The following is a 21528-nucleotide window of genomic DNA, read 5'->3' on the forward strand; positions in this document are numbered from 1 at the left end:
TTTGTATTGATTGAAATTTCTCAATAGACTGGCAAACTTGCAGAAAAAAAGGTTTTTAGAAAAATTACTAGGCAGAAAAATGTTGACATTTATTGAACTTGAAAGGCTGTGAAAAGATGAGGAGAAATTGGGTAAGAAATTGTGCAAAACAAAACAACATTGAGATATGTATGGAGAATCATTTTTTTTTTTATTCTGGGTAAATGCAGACGTCTTTTGTCAAAATGTAAAAAGCTCCAGAGGCTGGACAGAGTACTCTAACAGTCAGCATCATACACCCACATGCATGCACTGAGCAGTCTTTAAAGTGCAAGTTTTGAGGTTCTCAGAAAGATTTTGACTGACTGTGTCAATCAAAGTGCACTCAGATGACTCTAAAATCCCTTAAATGCACTTCTTTTTTCCTGAGCGTGTCTGCTGGACTAGAAAGCATGCTTTCATTCTTTCATGGGCAGTTGCATTTAAATTTGTGAAGACACATTTTTTTTTCCAAGCACACAGAGGTTCTGTCAACAACAAACAGCTTTTTTTTTCTTTTTTTTTTTAAAGAAATAGCCCATCTTGAAATGTTTCCTTTGTGTTTGTCTGTATTAGGGCTTTGATATATATAGTGAAGATTTCATTATTTAAACCAGAGGTTTCATTTTTACTAGAGCTCAGCTTTTTGAATCTTGGAACACTTTTGCATGTAACTTCAGTTTATCAAATACTCTTTACTATCACCAACATTAAAAGATGCTTTGAGTTACATATTTAGTTGAGACAATTGAAGGTTTAGATATAAAATATTAGATATTGAACTTATTGCAGAATTCTAATGTGTATTTACATCAGTAAATGGCTTACAATTGCTATGAATAATTTATTTATTATTATTGAACTAGAATTTGCACACACATTTTTATTTCTGATCTTTGACTAAAAATCAAAATCTCTTACTCAAGACTTGGGTAGTTTTTTTTAATCAAAAGTTTATTTTTTAATGCAACAAACATTGCACTAAAAATCTACTTGAACAGTCTTTTCTATTTCACTCATTATCCGTCACTTCAAAAATGGGTTTTTCACTTTTCAATTTGGTTGTTTTTGCATGTTATGTTTTTACACTTGCTGAAAGAACACAGAGCACAAACACATTAATCACAGCTGAAGTTTTTCTTTCCCACTCGAAATTGCATGAAGGATCCAATGAGGCGATCATTCGAGTCAGTGAGGCAGATAGACAGAGGGTTTAATCGCTCACTTTTCCAGCGGACAGCAAAGATAATGGAAGAAGCAGGTGTTGTTTGTCCACTAAGGAGATGGAGTCCATGCAGCATCCATCACCATATGTCTTTAGTCTTTTGAATAAAGGAATACAATAGCGGAACTGCTGCAGTGCACACGTAAATAAATAAATAAATAAATAAAATAACAAGCTTCAATTATTACTCATCAATCACTTTGTTTATAAATCATCTTTTTTATTGTTGTTATATGCATGAAAAAAAATCTTCATTCGTTTTGAAGGCATTTTATAGTAGCTTATTCCAAACAACCATCAGCCATTATATCATGTTGCATTCAGGTCAAACATAGTCAAAAAGTTGCACTGTAGTGGTCTTTGACGGGTCAAGCGAGAACTGTCATTTTGTGAAGTCTGTCTGTGAGAGACGCAAGATATGATTTGTTATTTCAAATTTTAAATGATGCAAACCTTGGAAGAAAATTAAAAAGCATGGCCTGTATCTTAAGATTAACTTTGGTCTTCTGCTGAAGCGGACAGAATCGGAGTTGGCAGCTGCTTTAGTCATTGTCTTTGATGAAGACAAATGGGCCAGCATGTGACAGAGGCAATCCTTGTATGACAAGTGTGCCAGACAGGTACACTTACTTGTGAAGGCACATCAGAAAAGGAAATAAAAGAGGAAAAGACAGGAGCACTGAAGGAGTGAAAAGAGCAGATAGAAATGAAAGCGCACATCACTTCAAAGAGTGACGGCCCATCAGGAGAAGGATGACAGCAGTGGTCAAAGCTTTAAAGCCGCCAACATCTAGAGCTGGAAGGAGGTGTTACCCATCCAAACTCTACACAACTGAAGTTTTTCTTCTTTTTTATTTATTTTTTTTTAATAATCATATGAATTTGCTCTCAAATAAATGTTTGATGAATTGAAGACTGCCAACAATATGAACGTGAAGGTGTGTGTGTTTCTTGGTTTTGTTCATGTTCAAATAAGCCTTCTTTTTTACTCTAAGAGCTGCGTATTTCAGTCCAATTTCCTAAAGCATGTTCACATTTTTGACGTGTTCATTTTTGTTTCCATGAATAGGCTCTGTTTCTGTGTTTTCTGTCTTCAGTTGTTGAGTTTTTAGTGAAGGAAAACAACAAAAGGAAAGAGTTGGTCCTTAAAAAAGCATGAATAGAATGAATAGATTAAATTATTACAAAGGGAGCTCAGGCTTTCTGAAACGACTATTGTAGTTTCCACATCGCTTTTGACTTTTTTTTCTTATTTTTTCACTTTTCAAAAGAAACAAGTTTTTTTTATTATTTTTTGTATTATTTTAAACCCTTCTGTTTTGTCTCTTATCTTTGCAGGAAACCAAAATCAACTGTGTCCGCCTCGCTCACAAAGGTATGAGCACCCTTCCATTGATAGAAATCCAGAACTTATTGAAATTGTCACATTGTGTTATGAGATATCCCCCTCCCCCCAAGAAAAAATATGACTGTGTAAAAAATGCAAAATTAAAAAAAGGAAATCTTATGGACTAAGCTTTACTCCAAGTTTGCCATTTGCATGAATGCTTTGCTCAGCAGTATATTGACATCTGACACGAAAAAATTGAGCAAGTCATGGGACCTGAAATTAGATTTTGAGATTAAATTAAAAAAAATAATGTTTTTTGAATGACTTTTATAAATCTTATTTTGAGACCTAGTTTTCAACAATAACTATTTCTAAATTTACCCGCAGGAAATGCCGTGAATCCACCTTGATATCACAGATCACTGCTGATCACTGACAGTAGAACTGATACAGTTTGAGCGATCTCAGATCATATCAGCACAACTTTAACTGCAAGGATTTGCAGTTCAGGAACAAGCCTGTTCCCACTTAAAAAGCTGTTTAAACACATCCTGGTCAATGCTATGTGTGCTTAATTGTAGTAACACTGTTATTTTACTGGGCAAATGCATCAAACCAAATTTTGCATTTTTTACACATTCAACTTTTTGTATTTGGGATTGCATAACCACTCTTGGTTGTTGAAGTAAAATGTTGTTATCATGCTATTCTAGAATATTTATTAATGCAGTTTGTTATAGATAAGTAGACACACACACACTGAAGACCAAAAATATTAACCCGACTCAATCCTCACCATTCTATCCTGCATGATTTTCTTGAATTTCAACCTTTTCCGTCTTTCTGGTTCAATCTCTTTTTCCTGTCTTTCTTCCCTCTATGGCTCTGTCCATATTTCCATGCCACATCCATATTACTCATCAAGGTAGAAAGTGGTTGCACATAGTGGAACGTCCTGTTTGACCACCACCATTACAGCCGGTGGATGGAGATTCTACTGTTCTCTCCAGAACAAATTCCATCCTGTTCTGTTTTGCTTTCCTTGTGTCTCCCATTGTTATTTGTTGCTCATCTCTTGCAGATGCATCCATTTGTGTGCCAGCCTCCGTGCTTTAAAAGCTTTTCAGCTTGCTATTGATTTTTTACCTTTTTTTTCTTCACATCAGACATTGTTTTCATTTTTCCGTATCCCCCATCTCCATGTCTCTCACTGCCTTGTTATTTCTTGTCTGCATCAGACCTCTATTCCTCATTTGTGCACATTTTTTCTTTTTCTTTCTTATCTACCCGTTTCCAACCTGTTTGTTCTTTTTTTAAGTGAGACATACTGTGGGTGGAGGTCTTTCAGAGTGTAGACTCGATCTCTATTTCTCTGCAAGTACATATGCTTAAGAAAAGACATGCTTTTAACTTTAACTTTGTGGCTGTCTACAAATTTCAAATTTGCATCCTTTTTTTTGTTTTAGGAAGAATATTTCTCTATTAAATCATGTTTAAGACAAAATTTGACCTCTATTTTAAAGGCAATGCAAATTGCTAAGTACAGGAGCAGATTTAGCATTAATTCAATTTAATTCAATTATATTTTATTTATATAGCCCAATATCACAACAGAGTTGTCTCAACGGCTTCACACTGGTAATTGTATGAAAGTATAAAATCAATCATAAAATAGAAACAATAGCTGATTGATAAACTAAACTTAACACACTAAACTAAACTGGGCATCCCTGCTCTCAGACCTTCCTTCTTCTTAGATCTGAAAATTCCTCAATCCCAACCCCTCTGTAATGTTATATTAGTCAGGCAAATGTTTTGGTTCAGTCACGTGCAAAAAATGACATAGGCTTAAAGATTTTTTGAAGGATTTGTAAACAGTCAACTTTGATTGCAAACTAGATTTGCTAAAAAAATAGTTTATAAATGAATATTCTATGCAAAACTACAAGTATTTATTTTCAAACCACTTTTTTGATTACAAAATTTAAAATCTACACAACAAGCATTTTTAGCAAGAAACTGAGCACTTAATTTATACTCATGACTAGGTGTATGGAAGATTCGGGGGTCTCCAGTTCTCTAATATCCGTACGCTCACATCAGCAGACATGACATTTGTTTAGGCTCTTCTTGAATCCTTTAAGGATTGTAATCAAGTGCTGCTCTATGCTGTAAGCTTGTCTTGTTGGAAAACACACTCATATTTATTGATGTAATTCTAAGTAACTTGGTGCCAGTTCTTACTTGTGTTTGATCCACTGAAGAACAGACAAGAACATTGTATTAAAGTTGCTGGTTCAGGACCAGGTTTTGGTCACAGTCTGGTTGCATCAGGAGCACATCTGACTGTGGCAACCCTAGTGATAGAGACAGTTAATATTCAAGGACATGATTACTGTTATGGAGCCATCTCTTTATCTCAACATCGTTTTAGAGACACCAATTAGTTAAATAAAACAACAAAAAAAAAATAGTTTGTTCTGTATGGAGCACAAAAGTAACTAAATAATACATTTAGTGTTCTTTGCCTCAACTTATTTTTATGCAGCACAAGGCCAGAATGTATCCTTGCCCAACTTTCTGATTTAACAGTCTTTCTTTATTTTATTTTACTTTATCATCACTTGTTTCTGTTCTGTTCCATTTTCTTTCCCTTATTTTTTATTAACTCGTCACGCCAGGCCGACAGACTCGGCGGGCTCCAGTGTTAACCCGACACACCACATCCACATTCTCTGACCACTCTGCTAATAAACATCCTCACCAGAAACACACCTGTTAGGCAACAGACCAATCAAATTGCTCACTGAAAGTTATTTCTTGGATAAAGGACGAGTCAGATCCTGACTATTGGTTTTATTGTGTCATCTTTCCCTGCTGCAGTTTCTCTCCTTTAAGACTAAGTAATGCATTTAAAAACAAAGGAGATACAAGCCTTGATGAAACACTATACATCTTTTTTTCTTAGACTTTTTTTCTTCTTTCTTTTCATTTTTTGTTGTTGTTTGTTTTATCTTCTCCTCTCTTTCTCATGCTTTCCGGCGGGGACGTGCGACCCTTGGCCTTAGTGGTAATAGGTAGGGGACAAATAACAACGCCGTACATTCTAGTCATCCCGAGCGAAGGTGATTACTGCTTCTTAGGCAGAAATTTTTTTCTTCCCAGTGTTATGTCACATTACAACCATGAACACGACACGGACACTTTTTCATTTTTGGTTGTCCCCCTTCTCTCCTCTGTTTTCTGCTTGAGTTGGGTCTTGGTTTTCTTTTGTCTCACTTGTTTGCTCTTCGACTGTTAACATTCCTTCATCACCATCGCCATCTTACTTACCTCACAGCATTATTCTGCATGTCTGCTCTGCTTCCAATGTTGCTGACTGTGCTCAAAATCTCTTTCCTGGTCCTGCATGCACACATTTGCTTCAGTGACACTATGCTTAAAAAGTCAACAAGCTTAAAATACTGAAGATGAAAAACAATAAAATGAAATTTCCCATTGAGCTTTGTTGCTGTCTACAAGCTACACCAGCATGGGTTCAGCATTGAATGTATGGCAGTCATGTCTTCAGCTGGCAAAATAAACCAAATCAACTCTTTGATGAAGCAACAACGGATGGTTTACGTAATGATTTTCTGCTCCATAAAACAGTCACCATCATCCTTGCATTTGTGAGTCACTGTGATTTTCCATTCCCACCTGTAGACCTTTAACAGTTCTGCTGAATCCTATGTTTGTAGAGTTTGCAAATACACTAAACCGTTGGCAGTGAAACATCGCACAGCAGTTGCTGCTGCACTGGACATGAAAATCTTTACCTAAGTCCTAAAAAGTCTGTCCATATGCCTCCATCACAAACACAGTCTGTACAGTACAGTCACACAGGTATTGTTAAGTCTACTGTCAGACCAGATGGTCGATCTGACAAACAGAAAATATGTAGCTTGAAACCAACATGCAGCTGGTCAGCCATGAACACCATACCACACAATATTTGTTCTTAAGCTGATGCTGTTGGAACTTTACTGCTCCTTAGCCATTAATAGTTTTCAATGAAGTATACTCCTAAGGTTTCAATGTTTCTGTGGATTTATAAGGCTTGTACCATGTTGCTAAATTGCTGAATTTGAATACACCCCTAGACTTTACCACCACTTTAATGTGACCATGGAAAACCAAACTAAAAGGACATTTCACCATCTCACTGCAGATGTCATTACAGTACAGCCTTTAAAGCTGCCAAGCACTTCAAAATTACTCATTTATTTAAAGAAAAGTATTAAGAAAATAGAGTTTGGTATATTTCTTTGTTTTACAACTATTGAGCGAGCTGTTGATAGAACACCTTATTTGCAACAAGTGTGGAGGGAATGCAATGAGTGAAACTAAAGGCTGATTTCTACTGGTCCCTCTGCAGTGCGTCTCTGTTGGGTTGACAAAAAAAAAGAAAACGTTCATAAATAACTCTGAATGTTTATGTCATCCTCTGTCTTGTCTGCGTCTGAAGTCTGTCCCTCAGCAACATGATGCACAGTTTACACAGGAGTTCTAATTCTAAGCCATCGACATGTCAATTTCATGGTGAAAAGCCTCAGAAATGAGAAATAGGTCCAAGTTTCAAACTAAAACCTTAAAGTCCCACTCCAGCCGTATTTTTCTCTTTTGTAAAATCAAAATGTAAATTGTAGTCTTTTAATTAAAAATCAAACAACCTTTGTCATTTCTTAGGGCATATTTTATGCCTAGCGGTAGTGGCTTATTAGGTATACAATTCTGGTTTGTGGGTGGGACTGTTGGAGCAATCCTGCCCTCTATCTGTGGGAGATCTGTTTGAGCGCTTACTCATGAGCTTATAGCCCCAAGCTAGCATTGGCGGCGCAAAAATAAAGGTGAGCAAAATTTGATCGATCCAGCCGTACAGTTTTGAACCAGAGGGCCAGTTCAGACGAGGAAAATTAATATGTAAGAAAGGTAACAGAGACTTTGGCACGCCCAGTTAGTTGTGTTATTTTTCAAGTATTCGGTTTTCTGATCCAACGCAATTTGAATTAAGAAATACTCAGAAATGCAGTTTTAATTATAAATTGCTTTCTATAGGTCCTCTATTATGAGAAAAATGCTATACAAAATTGTTAAAAACACTAAAAGACAATTTTATTTGGAGTGGATCTTTAAGTTGTACCTTTAAAATAATAATACAAATATACATTCCATTTCATTTTAAATTTAAATTGATGTACCCGCACAATTAGGCATGCCATAATTTATCTTTGCCATGGGCAACTTTTCACTTTTAGAAGTACGAAACTAAGACATTTATGAGATTTAAAAAAAAAAAAGGCATTTTAAAAGAACTCAGTGAGGAAGGGGAGGACATGGAGCCTGACTGCCAACATTTTGGATGTTGATGACATGGGAGTAGCAGGACAAACCACTCCTCCAGGACACAGTGAGGAGGGGGGTCGGAGCAGAGATCCAACAGAAACAATGTAAACCAATTGTTTGTTGTTATGGTTGATGTATGAACAGAGATGCACTGCAGATGGACCAATGTAAATCCAGGGTTTTACTTTTGTCTGTGTAGTTTCTTCTACAGAAGATCACATTTCTCTTCTTTTTAGTCAGCCAGAAATGTCAATTTAACTTTAACTGCTTCAGAAAAACGGGACATAATTTGAACTCCATTGGTAGCACTCATACTATTTTTTTTTTTACCAAAATCAGAAACATTTTATGGTTAAGACGTACTGTTTTTTAAAGAAAATTAAAACATAACAACAAGCTTCTAATTTTTTTGGTTTAACAGATTTCTCCAAATCCAGCATTGTAGTAAAGATTAAACATTTTTTATTGAACTGCATCAAAGCCACATCAACACATTTTTGTCATTTATATTTACAAGGTAAAGATGAAGAAGCAGAATGTGAATGTCATCCAGCAGCACAACAATCAAAATGGTGACTTCAATAACATGCATACAACGCAGAATTAACCTTCAACAATCGCATAGAAAACTGCTGTTGCAGGTCTTTGTCAAGGATAGATGGCTTGACATAAACACAAAACACTTATTTTTCTGATTAAAAAAATGTATATATGTGCAGCCCCAGCAGAAAAAAATAAACCACCTATCATGCACAAACAATCACTCCAAACTGGTGAAAATTGAATTAAAAAAGATCACACAAACATGGTTTCATTGTGCACAGAAAGCCATATATCAACAGTGAGAAGTATTATGATTTATTAACTGCCAAAAAACAACAAAATATTAATCCTTTCTATTGAATAAGAATGTAAAAACATTGGAATATGAATTAGCTGTCTTGATCGTATAGTCATTAAAACAACATGGTGGTTCTAAGATGTATTTTTTAACATAAACCTTAATTTCATTTTGGTTTTGGTGGTTTAGTTTGACTTTCTAAACTTTTTTTAACAGCAATAATCACATTTCATGATAAAAATTCTTTTTGTCTTGGTGGGAAAAGTAATATGCATGGCGTGGAATGATAAATAAGACTTTCACCTGATGTATGCTCTGCACGCGCAGCTCACAGGAGGATCAAACACGCCTCTTGTCATCCACACACTGTTTTGACATGTCAGATCCAACTTCCATTACCATTAGTTCTAAGGTTGCTCTTAATTGGTTGTTCAGAAAGTCGGATTGTAACTCAACCTGGCACGATGCAATCCTGATGCAAGATGATGCTTGATTTTAATTTATTCCTGTCATAGAGAGCAAATAGTAAGTGACTAAAAAGTCAGGATGAATTGCTGGAAAAATCTTACAAAAGTGAATGTTCTTGGATTGCAAACCTTATATTCTGATCCACAATTTTGCTATTTGCGTTTCAAAATGTGTATGTGCATTTGGTATTAGCTTATTATGTCAATTTGTCTTCTGAGTTTGAGACAGTTGTGTCTGAAGTTTAATCTCACTGCGGTTCACACTTATCTATGAGGTTGCATGTTTCTCTTAGAGATTACTGATCGGCCAATCTCAAATTCATTGGTTACTACTACAACCCCATCTTCGAAAAGATCAACATAAACTATCCCGGCAGGGTCGGGCGGCATTTCAGGCACAACATACAACGAGAGGGAAACCACAATACACCTACAAATAGCACAGGTGATGGCACAGACCGCACTGCTGCAACATCTGTCCTCTCTGAGAGAGTCTTGTTCAAATGAATAAATATGAAGAAAATTAGGATTAAAACTTTATTTATTATATATTTTTTCAAAATTGTTGTAAATTAGGGGCAGACAGAAAAAGCAGTTCAAATGGATGATGGGAAATGAAGGCCAACCTGCCACCACTACTGCCAGTCTGTAGAAACAATGTCAGAGAAAACAACACATTTTTTTCTTTTTCTTTTTTCAGCTAAAAATTGCATTATCCATATTGAAGGACCAATAGATACGGTTTTACATGAGATCAAAATATGATTGGAGTGGGACTTTAAGGTGTTTTATACAAATCAATAAACACTTAACTATTTTAAAGCAGAGTTAAAGAACATATACCCTAATACTGACAAAGGTAGGTAATAAAAGAAAAGATAAACTGAAAGAAATGCACCTAATGAAAGTGAATAACAAGAGAAGAGCAAATTTCACATAATAAAACCCACTTATTTGCGTTCTTTTTCCCCATTTTTTCTTTAGCATTGAGCACAGAGGCCAATTTATCCTCCTCACTTCTAACAGATGTCTTAGGAGTTGACACTTTTAACACTCATTTCTCATCTGCTCCCCCACACAGATGTCCCTGCAAAAATGTAGAGGTTATGTTCTCTGAAGTATCTGTGAAAAAGAAAAGAAACTTTGGAAAAGAGTTGAAATATCAATTTATAAAAAGGGGAACACATAAATCAAGTTTCCCCAACATAATTCTGCAGAATTATCAGTTTGACTTATTTTTAAAAATTGATATTGTGTCCTCAAGTAAAATCATTGCTGCCCAGCTAATAAACAGGGTTGTCTTTACAGAAGTTTTACTTTGGGTTAAAACATTTTTAATCAACAAAATACATACAGATTCATCTAAATACACAGGGATTCTAAAACCATAGCTGAGGATTTTTTTTTAGTTTGATGTGTGAGAGGTTGACTGGAGGAATCATACTTTCAAAACTACTCATTTTTACCTGGGAAGTTAAAGCTGTTTTAGGTGAATGGCCTTCATGCAAGAGGCTCTGGAAAAGACGTTAGCTTATAGTTTAACTGTGGGGTCTAGAAGAGCGTTAATGTGGACAAAAATGTCATTGTGTTTTGGAAAAACTCTGAATAATTCCACCAATGTTCCTGTTCTTCCATTTTCCAATAATTTAGTTCTGGTACTAGAATCATAATTGCAACTCTTCATCAATGTTTACAGGAAAAAACAAAGAAAAAGTTAAAGTTGCATCATCTTAAAGTTTTTTTCCCCTTTTTCTTTTATTCATTGCAAGCTTATGGCAATATTCAAGACATACCTGAGAGATCCCTTCATTGGATGGGTTAAAAACTCCTTGGGTGTTTCATCTCAGTTGAGATTGAAGACGCTGAAAGACGGAAAGCCTTTATTCTGTGCAGTTGCCCCAACCCAAAAAATATTCGAATATGAACAAATAGATTTTTTTTTACACAAACCTTAACTTTAAAATCTACCAGATGATGAATTGAGTTTGGCATTTTGGTTCTACAAATTAAGGAAAATCCATGATAGTGTGCTCTGTTGAGTTCAATATTTAAAAAAAAAATACTGGTTTGGGTCTGGATGAATGCTTTTATAAGAGAGTCAGGCATGTGGTGAAGTGAAGATATGCACACAGAAAGTAAGCACGCCCTGAGGTGGATTTCAGATTAAGCATGCTTACGCAAAGAGACTGAAGGGAAACTCTGTGGTAGCATAGCTTAGATTGGTAATCCTGTTATAGCTATGGCAGCACTAATCCACAGTGGATGCACTCCACAGCTGCAACATTTAAAACAAAACCAAAAAAAGAAGATGAAACCTTTGAATCAACCCTCGTTTAAGACCCAACCCACAAGCATGAACTTAGTTCTGGAGTAAACCAGTGATTCAAAGACATTTCACAATGTGCTTCTTTGTAACCATTCACAAATGCACCATTTAATCCCCCATACAACTGAATGAGGCATGGATCTGATCTTAAAATGCTCAAGTACTCATTAGGAAGCGCACAAAGCAAGAAAACTGTAATCTTCACCTAAGACACACACACATGCATGTCTGCCACAAACACATACACACATTTAATTTGCCATTTTGGGGGGCTGAAGTGGGTTGATAGCTCAAAGAATCAATCTTCTCTTGATTTGGATGAGATTACGTTTTTAATATCTCTGGTTATACTCATAATTCCTCCTTGATAATAATATTTTCAAATGGGGGAAACCCAAATGAAAAAAGAAGAATCCAGTGAAATGGATGAAAAAAAGGATATTATCCAAGTGTACATGGGAACATTCACAGTCATGAAATTCCAAGGATTCATATACACTGCAAAGCTACGTACACACCGGGCATGTGACGTGCATTCAAAGATCCACTAAACGGCCATTAAACACTTTAAACACGACAAACCTACCTGATACTAGTTAGAAGAGTCTTGGTGCGAAATGTCAGAAAATATTGTAAATCTCACAAATCTTGCTCCAGGATTTTTTTTTATTAGAGCTCTTTTTCGATATAAGAAAAACTTGGTGCCAGAGAATTCCTGCTGGATGCAATCCACCATTAATGATTTCTTCTTTATGATCACTTTTAAAATGTTGGTAACTTCTGTGCTTTTAAAAGGAAGCCGCCCATATGTCACTACCAAATCCGAGGCCCCGATTGGTCAAAGTTCAACTGGTTTACCATTTTAATGGGTAAGCATTTTGAATGCTGAGCCTGGAAACTGCCTTAGAAACTTGTGTAGCAACAAGTGAATGCGCGAGTTTGGACCCCAAAACACACATTCACATTCATTTTTTAAAATTGGAATTGGTCACTTAATGGCAAATTCCCAACCCGGTGTGGATTTATCATAAGAGTTCAGAAAAGCAATCCCCCCAGTGATTGAACAGTTAAAAATCAACAAAATGTTCTTAAAGTGCAAACCAATACCGTCTTTTCCTCAGATTTTAGGTTTTAGTCCTTGACTCAGAGAGTTTTTCCCAGTGTCCACATGTTTTACAAACTATGTTGCTAGGTTTCACAGGGATTATGGCACATGCAGTCCTCCAGTATGGATGATCTGTCAATAACCACAGGAGGAAGGGGTTGGGTCAGTCTTGTATCTGGTGAAAACCAGACTCCATCTGACTTGTCTCGTTTTCCTCAAAAGTTGTTGAAAATCACAATTGATGTTTTGTTTTGGGAGCCTCAAAATCCCAAAGTGGATGGTGTTATTCTTCTGGTTTCCTCAAGCCATGATCCCCAATTGTTGCAAGAGTGGTTTGCAGAGTGTGAGGGAGCTGTGATGAAAATCAGGACCTCAAAGTTGATAAGGTTTCAACTGAAGAAAAGAGGAATGTTAAGAATGAGCCACATACCTTAACTCTTTGGTTACTGCCTGGTTCTGGAGTCTTCAGCTATACTGACTTATTATTGATCTGTTGTGGTGAAATGTGAAGCTTTCAATTTACCATTCAGTCTATGCTTGTTCTCTCCCACGGCCACGAGCTGTGGGTTCTGAACAAACAGTTTGGACCATGGAGGACTTGGAGGTGGACCCAAGGCAGCTCCTCACAGCAGATTAAAAATACAGCCTAATTCAACCACGCCTTGGAGTAAGCTGGGAGTGGTGACAGGGGAGACAGATTGCTGCCCCCATGACCCAAACTTGCCTTCAAGTATGATTGAAACTACAGTTCATTCAATTTTATTGTAACCTGAGTCATTTGTTATCATGGTATTGACACATTGCCATAAGCTAAATTATAAATGAAAACTTGAGAACCTTCATGTGACCTGTACGTTGAGCGTGGACTTCAGGAGACGTGATAGTTGTAATGCAATTGCATCAAAAACCTGTTTCAGTGATGTGGGTACGTTTTCAAGGTGGAACCATAAATTGTGAGTACTTAGAGGGCTTCCTGTTAGTGACAACACGCTGATGAAAGGTGCTCTATCTTCTTCATATCGCATCTGCAACAATTCAAAATCAATCCAGTTCTGTTGCGGCAATTTGTTTCAACTCAGGTTTGATCCTCTTGTAATGGACACGGCCCATTATGTCTCGTCTCCCCTGCTCCGGTCAGAACCCTTGTCCAAGTTCATCTGATTGGCCGAGCGTTTCCGAGCTGGCCAATTGCAGTGTTAAATGGAGCTGAACCCGCTGCCAGATGGGGTCCTCCTCTGTTGCATCATGAACTGTTGAACCCAATCAGCACGTGAGCTGTGAATAAATGGGGTCACAGCGAAATGTGTCAGGTGACACATATTGTGAATCACTCAAAGAGGAAATACGGGTTTAATACACCTGTGAGGTGATTACCGGGCCAAGCGCTTCAGCAAAATGTGTGAGCGTGCTGGCTCCTTGGTTACCTGAGGCTCTCATATAAATGTAGCATATATACATACGTGACATTCATTTAAGCTGGTAACACTACAGGTTGTTGCAGTGTTTGATGAAAGTACGTACAGTACATATGTTGCCACTTATATTTCATTTTTTATTCATTTAAGGCCATCAGATCAGGTTCTAAAGAGATAGTTAAAAAAAAGAAAATATATACATTATTCTTTCAACTTATTTTTCTTATCAACCGTGTATGATTGAGTTATAAAGGTTTTTGATGGATTTTTTGTGGCGGACATAGAGGACTGAAGCAGCTGTAACAGAGCATGCCAAGGTTAGCTGTTTGAGTTGCTAGCTCAGTGGATTCTGCTGCCAACCTTGTGTAGGTACTGAAGAGGGGGTACAATGACAGAGGCAAGAGATTAACTGAACTCCCACACAGCAGCATCACTCCATTAATTGGCTGTCTTTACTCATCAAGGTAATAAAGGGAACTTGCTCAGAGCAGGACAGAGAGAGAACAGCAGCATTTACTGCGCTTTCGTCTTCTTTTTCTGTACTGAAGGGTTGTGACTAAAATTATTGCTTGGATGTTTCAGGTCAGCGAGTCCAACTGGATTTACACTGTAGTTTTCAGACAAAAGCTTGGAGCTCAAATCCAACTTAACTGCTTACACAAAAATTGTCTTATGTATGCTATTGCTTTTTTTAATTATTTAGGGTGAAGGGCGGGAGGGGGTAAACTTCTTTAGTTAAAATTAATTAAAGCTGTAAAATAAAAATCAATATTTTAAAAATGAAGACATTGTAAAAAAGCATAAGTAAAATTATTTTTTGAAAGACTTCACTAAATTATTTAGGCTGTAAATGTTAAATCTATTAAAAAGTATTACCTCCTGAATGTTAAATGATAAAACAACAAAAAAATGTAAAAAGTGATCAACTGATATTCAGAGAGAAACACTTTTGTCTACTTTATCTAAACAAACATAGGGAGATTTTTAAACGAAAAAAACAGTCACACTAAAGAGACGTTCTTGCATTTTTGAATAAAAGCTGTGTTCACACAGAACCAGATTTGCGCATCAGGGCTGTCCAATTTCAATGTTAAGGTAATTAAGAGACATGATCAGAAGTCCTGCGTCGCAGAGTGATTTGGGGGTCATGGCACACAGAGAGTTTAAAAATCAGAACTTTGGCAACAGAGACTTGTCACGTCAACCAATTAGGAAAGCTTTGGCCGGTGACGTGTTGATGAAGCAATCAATGGGTGGAGTCAAAAGCCAACATGGAGGAGAATCAGATCGTCAAAAGAGAGGCGCAAATCGTATTCAGTATGAACACAGCATGACTGTGGTATTGTACTGAACATCTCATCGAATCTTATCAAACCCTCAATGCGCAGTCAAACTGTCAAATATGAAAACGATCCATGTTTTCATCATCATACGACTCATGTGACTGGACTTTTTGACCTTCTTTCCTCTCACCGAGGAGCATTGTGAAGGAGAAGCTGATTGGTTCATCAGTGAATTTGGCGCAAGAAGGAGTTCTGGATACCCCTGGATACCCCTGTGGCACATTTTAGCTTTCATAAAGAAGAGTAGGGAGATACAGCCGGTCTTTTTCTTGTGATTTTGATTCTTGCTTGCAAGAAAAGAAATGATGAAGAAAGAAGGTGTGGAGTTTCATAGATTTAAATATGAATCAAATTCAGCTCAAAAACTGAATGTGATTGCTATAATTATGCCTAAATTTGATCATGAAATTTGTCGTGTCAGTACACCTGTACTGCTGGTTAGGTTCATTAAACCATTGTTACGTTAAAATAGACTCAAATTTTCTTCTGGCACCAAATTGGTTCTTTGATTCAATCTGGAAAAGCTGTCTTACTGGTACAATATGACATTTAGAAAAAAAAAAAAAAGTCTTTGGGTCACAGTTGTGGAAAAAAAAGATTTAGTTTTTCAGAAGTAACCCCAAATAACTCAATTTGATTTATCATATCTAAAAACTGCTGACTGCTTCATCCAAGCTCCTGCATCAGAAGATTGCTCTGTGAATGTTAAACCTGTAAATAAAGCAGCTCAAAGGTTTCGATTAATGTTCAATATTATTTTCTTTCATTATGGAACACCAGGTGTGCATTTTCTTCTGATAAATTTATAAAAAAGAGCTGTACCAGAGTGCAAAAAAAAAAGACCAAACATACCTTTGTTTCTGTGTAGTCTTTATTAACTCTTCTTGCACTTCTAGTTCAGCTACTTTTTATTTATTTATACTAAAGATTTTTTTTGTTTTCTGAAAACTAATGTTTTCTGTTGTTTTGAGGACTGTATATGATTTTTTTTTTCCTTCTTCAACTCTTTCTTTTGTTTGTCTCATTCTTGTTGCCCATTGAACGAAAGTATGAAGTCTCAAAACAAATTCAACTACCTCCAAAAAAATATTTATACTATATATATATATATATATATATATATACTGCTCACAGAAAGTTAAAGAAGCACTTTAAAGAAACACATTAGATACATCAGATCTCAATATGAAGTTGGATATCTATACAAACAACGACAGGGCAGTGTCTTAGGAACAAAAAGATGCCAAGTCTTTTAATGGAAATGAAAGTTTTCAGCCTACAGAGGCTCAATTGTGTAGACACCATCAAATCAGAGTGAAATGAAGATGTGGCAGGCTAGTCCATTTTTTCCAAAACTTAATTTCTGCAACTCAAAATGCTTTTCAGTATCTCGTGTGGCCCTCACGAGCTTGTATGCATGCTTGACAACGTGGCGGCATGCTCCTAATGAGACGACGGATGGTGTCTTGTGGTATTTCCTCCCAGATCTGTGTGAGGACATCCCTGAGCTGTTGTACAGTCTGAGGAGAAACCTCAATGTCCCAGAGATGTTCTATTGGGTTTAACTCATGGGGATCGTGAAGGCCATTCAATTGTTTCAATTCCTTCATCCTCCAGGTACTGCCTGCATACTCTTGCCACGTGAGGCCGGGCATTGTCGTGCATTAGGAGGAAACCAGGACCTACGGCACCAGCGTAGGGTCTGACAATGGGTTCAAGGATTTCATCTGGATACCTTATGGCAGTCAGAGCACCATTTCCTAGGCAGTAGAGGTCTGTGTGAGGTCTGTGTGAGGTCTCCATGGATATGCCTCCCCAGACCATCACTGACTCACCACCAAACCTGTCATGTTGAACGACATTGCAGGCAGCATGACGTTCTCCTTGTCTTCTCCAGACTCTTTCACGTCTATCACAGGTGCTCGGGGTGAACCTGCTCTCGTCTGTAAAAAGTACAGGGCGCCAGTGGCGGACTTGCCAATTCTGGTGTTCTTAAGCAAATGCCAGTCGAGCGCCACGGTGCTGGGCAGTGAGCACAGGGCCTGCTACAAGACGTCGGGCCCTCAGGCCACCTTCATGAAGTCTGTTCCTGATTGTTTGGGTAGAAACATTCACAGCAGTGGCCCTCTGGAGGTCATTCTGTAGGGCACGAGCAGTGCTCAGCCTGTTCCGCCTTGCACAAAGGAGCAGGTACCGGTCCTGCTGAGGGGTTGAGGACCTTCTACAGCTCTCTGAGCTCTCCGAGAATAACCCCCAGTCTCCTGAAATCTCCTCCATGTTCTGGAGATTGTGCTGGGAGACACATTAAACCTTCTTGCTGCAGCACGTGTTGATGTCCCATCCTGGAGAAGTTGGACAACCTAAGCAACTTCTGTAGGGTGAAGGAATCGCCTTATGATAAGTAGAGATAATTACACAAGCCAAAATCAGCACGAGTGGGAAACCAGCCAAATAGGATTAAGAGGGAGAAACTTGAAATGACCTCCAAATGTAACACCAGTCCTGTTTTGAGGGTTTTCTAATTGTTGCCACTGAAGTGCACCTGTTGTTAATTCCATGAACACCAATACAGCTGAGATTGATTAACGAGGCCCTCAGCTGTTAACCAACAATACAAGTATCAGACAGGTTTAATTCAATTCACGCCAGGACCAATAAAAAAAGTGTTCCTTTAATTTTTGTGAGCAGTGTATATTTACTGTATTTGGTACACTTCAACATTCCACACAACTCTCAGCAGTTTGGTTTTAGAGTTTATACCAAAAAACAAAAAAAAGACGCTTTGATCATTCTATTTCATTGCATGTTTGCTTGTTGTACTTTTGCACATTTCCTCTTGTGTTTTCATTTTTACTTAAGAAAATCATCACCTTGGTCACCTTTGCACATCCTATGCAGTAAACAATAACTTGTCTTACAAGTATGTATGTGCATGCAAATGTGTGCTTTGCATTGGGAAATATGTGAATATGTGAATGTTTTTAATGCAGTTGTTTCCAGTTTTGTAAAAAAAAACAAACGGTGTGCTCCCTCCTTTACAGCCATGTTTTCTTTGTGTTAAATGCTAAAAAACAAACAAAAATATAATCTAATGACAGTAGGTATTAGTGTTGATATTGCAGCCTAAGAACAATTGAGATTATTGTCATTTTTCTTGAAGAACCGAACTTTGACTTGGGCATGCTGAAGCTATTTATTTGTTATTTTTAACCATTTCATGCAGATCGACAGCTCTACTGTATGTGGAGTTATCTAGATGTAACAGCTGCAAAACAAGCCTGAGTTATTAGCTCTCCTTCAGAGACAAACTCTCCAAACAAGCAGTACTTGTTTATCCTTCCTCAGACTGTGTCATCAGGGATTTACACATTTTATTTGTTTCTGAATTCCTCTGAGCCTTTTGCCGTCTCACTAGGGGACGGATTTGTTAGACTTCCATCTATTGGGAAAACTAGTTGCTGCCTTGGATGACTTTTTTATTATGGAATTTTATAACTAATTTTATCATTCAAAAAGCACAGAAACAGTTATATTTCCAATACGTTTTGTGATCTTTGTCCATGCAGGAGTTGTGCCCATACATCTGAATACTCTAAAGCGGCAAACAGACAAAACTTTTGCCCTTGGTTGTGTGGTGGTATAGTGTCAGCCCTCAGACTGGGGCGATTTTAATTCTCAGTTGGGTTATACCAAAGACTCTTAAAGGGGGACTCAATTAATCCCTTGACACTCGGACTTTGAGGTGTGGACTTCGCTTTCTTCCCCAGGGGATGGGTCAAATGCAGGGAACAATTTTCCCCAGACTCAGTTGTGTTAAAATAATGAGACTTTAACTTAGCATAAGTCTGAACACATGCTGATAACCAGCAAATTAAAGCAGATGACACCAGTGTAACTGCAGTTCAGCCGCTAAGTTATTATAAAGCAGTATGAGGGCATCTAATTTGTCAGTAGTTCTTCTACTTTATTTTCATTGTCTTTACTACGAAAAGCAGTGAACCAAAATTAATATAATTTGTATAATGACTCTAACTGACATGATTATGTGGTCATTATTTTATAAACATAATTCCGTTTTATAATTGTGTGTGTCTGTCTGTGCGTCTGTATGTGTAGGTGCATCCACGCAGGATTCGGATGCCATGGAGCCGGAGAAGCAGGTGGACAGCACTGTGAAAATGGCGGGAGTGATTGCAGGGATTCTCATGTTCATCATCATCCTCCTCGGACTCGTCCTCACCTTCAAGCGCAGGTATGAAGTCAAATAGCTTTAAACCCCAGTGCTTTTTAACAAACTCAGCTTGTCTTTTGTGTTGTTTGTAGCCAATAATAAGACAGTTGGTAGCCTCTGTCAGACTCTGCACATTGTCAAACGCTTGTTTAAACTCATCTCAATTACAGGTAATTGGCTCCTTCGCAAAAGAACAACATCTACAAGGCATTAATGGCCTTCAGTCTGGCCCGTCTAATCAATGGACAAACCAAAGATGACTGAAAATTCTGGAAAAAAAAGGGCAGAGGCTGGTTTGACTTAGAGGCTGCCAAGAGTCTTTGAACTTTGTCATTATCTCGTGACACACAGTTCAAAATAAAACATCAGTTACAAAGGTCCACTAAGTGTCCTCATAGCTATTGTGCAACTAAATTGAAGGTACAACAAATTAAGACAAAAATAGTAAGACAACATAGAAACATCAAAATCTAATCTTTTGTCTTTTACAGAACTTTAACTTTATTACAGATAATTTCATTGATATTTTAGGTTTTTGTCCTATACAGAACCTTTTCTGGTCTTTAAGTTTAGGAAGGCGTTTAGATTAGCAGGAAGTTGAAGACGTAATTATTTGAAACGTCTTGTTTGTAAAGCTGGCCACAATCTTGATTTGTTCAAAAATAGCCTTAAAAATAAAGATAAAAGTTTTTGAACACATTTTTGGGTATTCATTAGAAATAGATGTAATTACACTGTAGTATAGAAACCGGTAAGTTTAAAGATGGTAACAAATCTTTAATAATGTGATATTAATTTAATCACAATTAGATGCATTTACTTAAAGAAAAAAATTATAAATATTTACAAATTAAAATCGTTTCATTAAAGAGCAATACTACTTAACATTGGGGCAGTTATCAAAAGAATTGCAGAACATTTGATTTTATCAACTAAAAAAAGCGCTCTGATAACATCCACTCTGGCCTGCCACCATCACCTGCCTCTTCTCTCCTTCACTTATTCTTCTCTCCTCCATGAAATCACACATCCCTTCTACCTCACCCACATACTGCTTATTACTATTTATATATCATTTTTTGCCTATTTTGGGTCTTGTATTTTTTCAATGTTCTTAACATTTTTATTTTCTCACTTTGGAAACGAATCTCACCTGAGAGACGGTTTTACTTAAAACAATGCAATGGACACGTTATATTCCTCATTTTAATAACAGAGTTTGGAACTATTTATCCATTTGAACAAAGTGAACAGCAAATATTATTGCAAGGTAGAGGGCTTCCCTTTCAAATGTTTGCAGGTGTTAAATTGCATACATACCTAACAGTTCCTGGTAAATATCCCCATTTCTAAACAAACCTAAAGACTGAATGATTAATCACTGCACTTCCTAAAACAAATGAATATTTCCCCTAAAAAGAACAATTTCTAGAATTACCTTTTCAAATATATTCATCATAGAAGCATTTATTTTTATTCATATACACCATAATATATTGTGACTGTTTTTCTTTTTTTTTTTTTACCTTAGTGAAGGCCCAAAGCGCAAACAGTCCCGTTCACTGCTCACATATTGTCGACACACTGATGGTGCCAACCAAAGCACCAAGAGCAATGTGGTGTTCAGCTATAGTGTGCAAATTTCTCAATCCTACATATCTTATGTAATATTTTCCCTGTATAACAATTTAAATAAAATGCAAATATTGTATTTCATCTTTGAATTTAAATCTTTTAGACTTTCTGAGTTAGGAATGCATTACATTTTTAAACATGTGTCTCTGAACATAAATACATTTACCATTAGCTAATTTAATATATATATATATATATATATATATA

The 21528-nt window shown here is 36.9% G+C and overlaps 1 protein-coding gene across 12 annotated transcripts in view; it reads left to right on the top strand.

The window, feature by feature from the left end:
* Positions 1–21528, top strand: part of ptprt (protein tyrosine phosphatase receptor type T) — a 304805-nt gene that overhangs the window by 177827 nt on the left and 105450 nt on the right. For 5 of the 12 annotated variants that reach the window (XM_024269996.2, XM_024270001.2, XM_024269998.2 and 2 more), the window contains exons 15-17: positions 2582–2618; positions 5642–5698; positions 19572–19707. In XM_024269996.2, coding sequence (XP_024125764.1) covers positions 2582–2618; positions 5642–5698; positions 19572–19707 — 230 coding nt within the window. The remainder of the gene's footprint in view (positions 1–2581; positions 2619–5641; positions 5699–19571; positions 19708–21528) is intronic. The other 7 variants (XM_024270004.2, XM_024270005.2, XM_024270007.2 and 4 more) reach the window with 3 other exon arrangements.

This window comes from Oryzias melastigma, linkage group LG5 (assembly GCF_002922805.2).
Source record: "Oryzias melastigma strain HK-1 linkage group LG5, ASM292280v2, whole genome shotgun sequence".
In the NCBI taxonomy this organism is placed as follows: domain Eukaryota; kingdom Metazoa; phylum Chordata; class Actinopteri; order Beloniformes; family Adrianichthyidae; genus Oryzias; species Oryzias melastigma.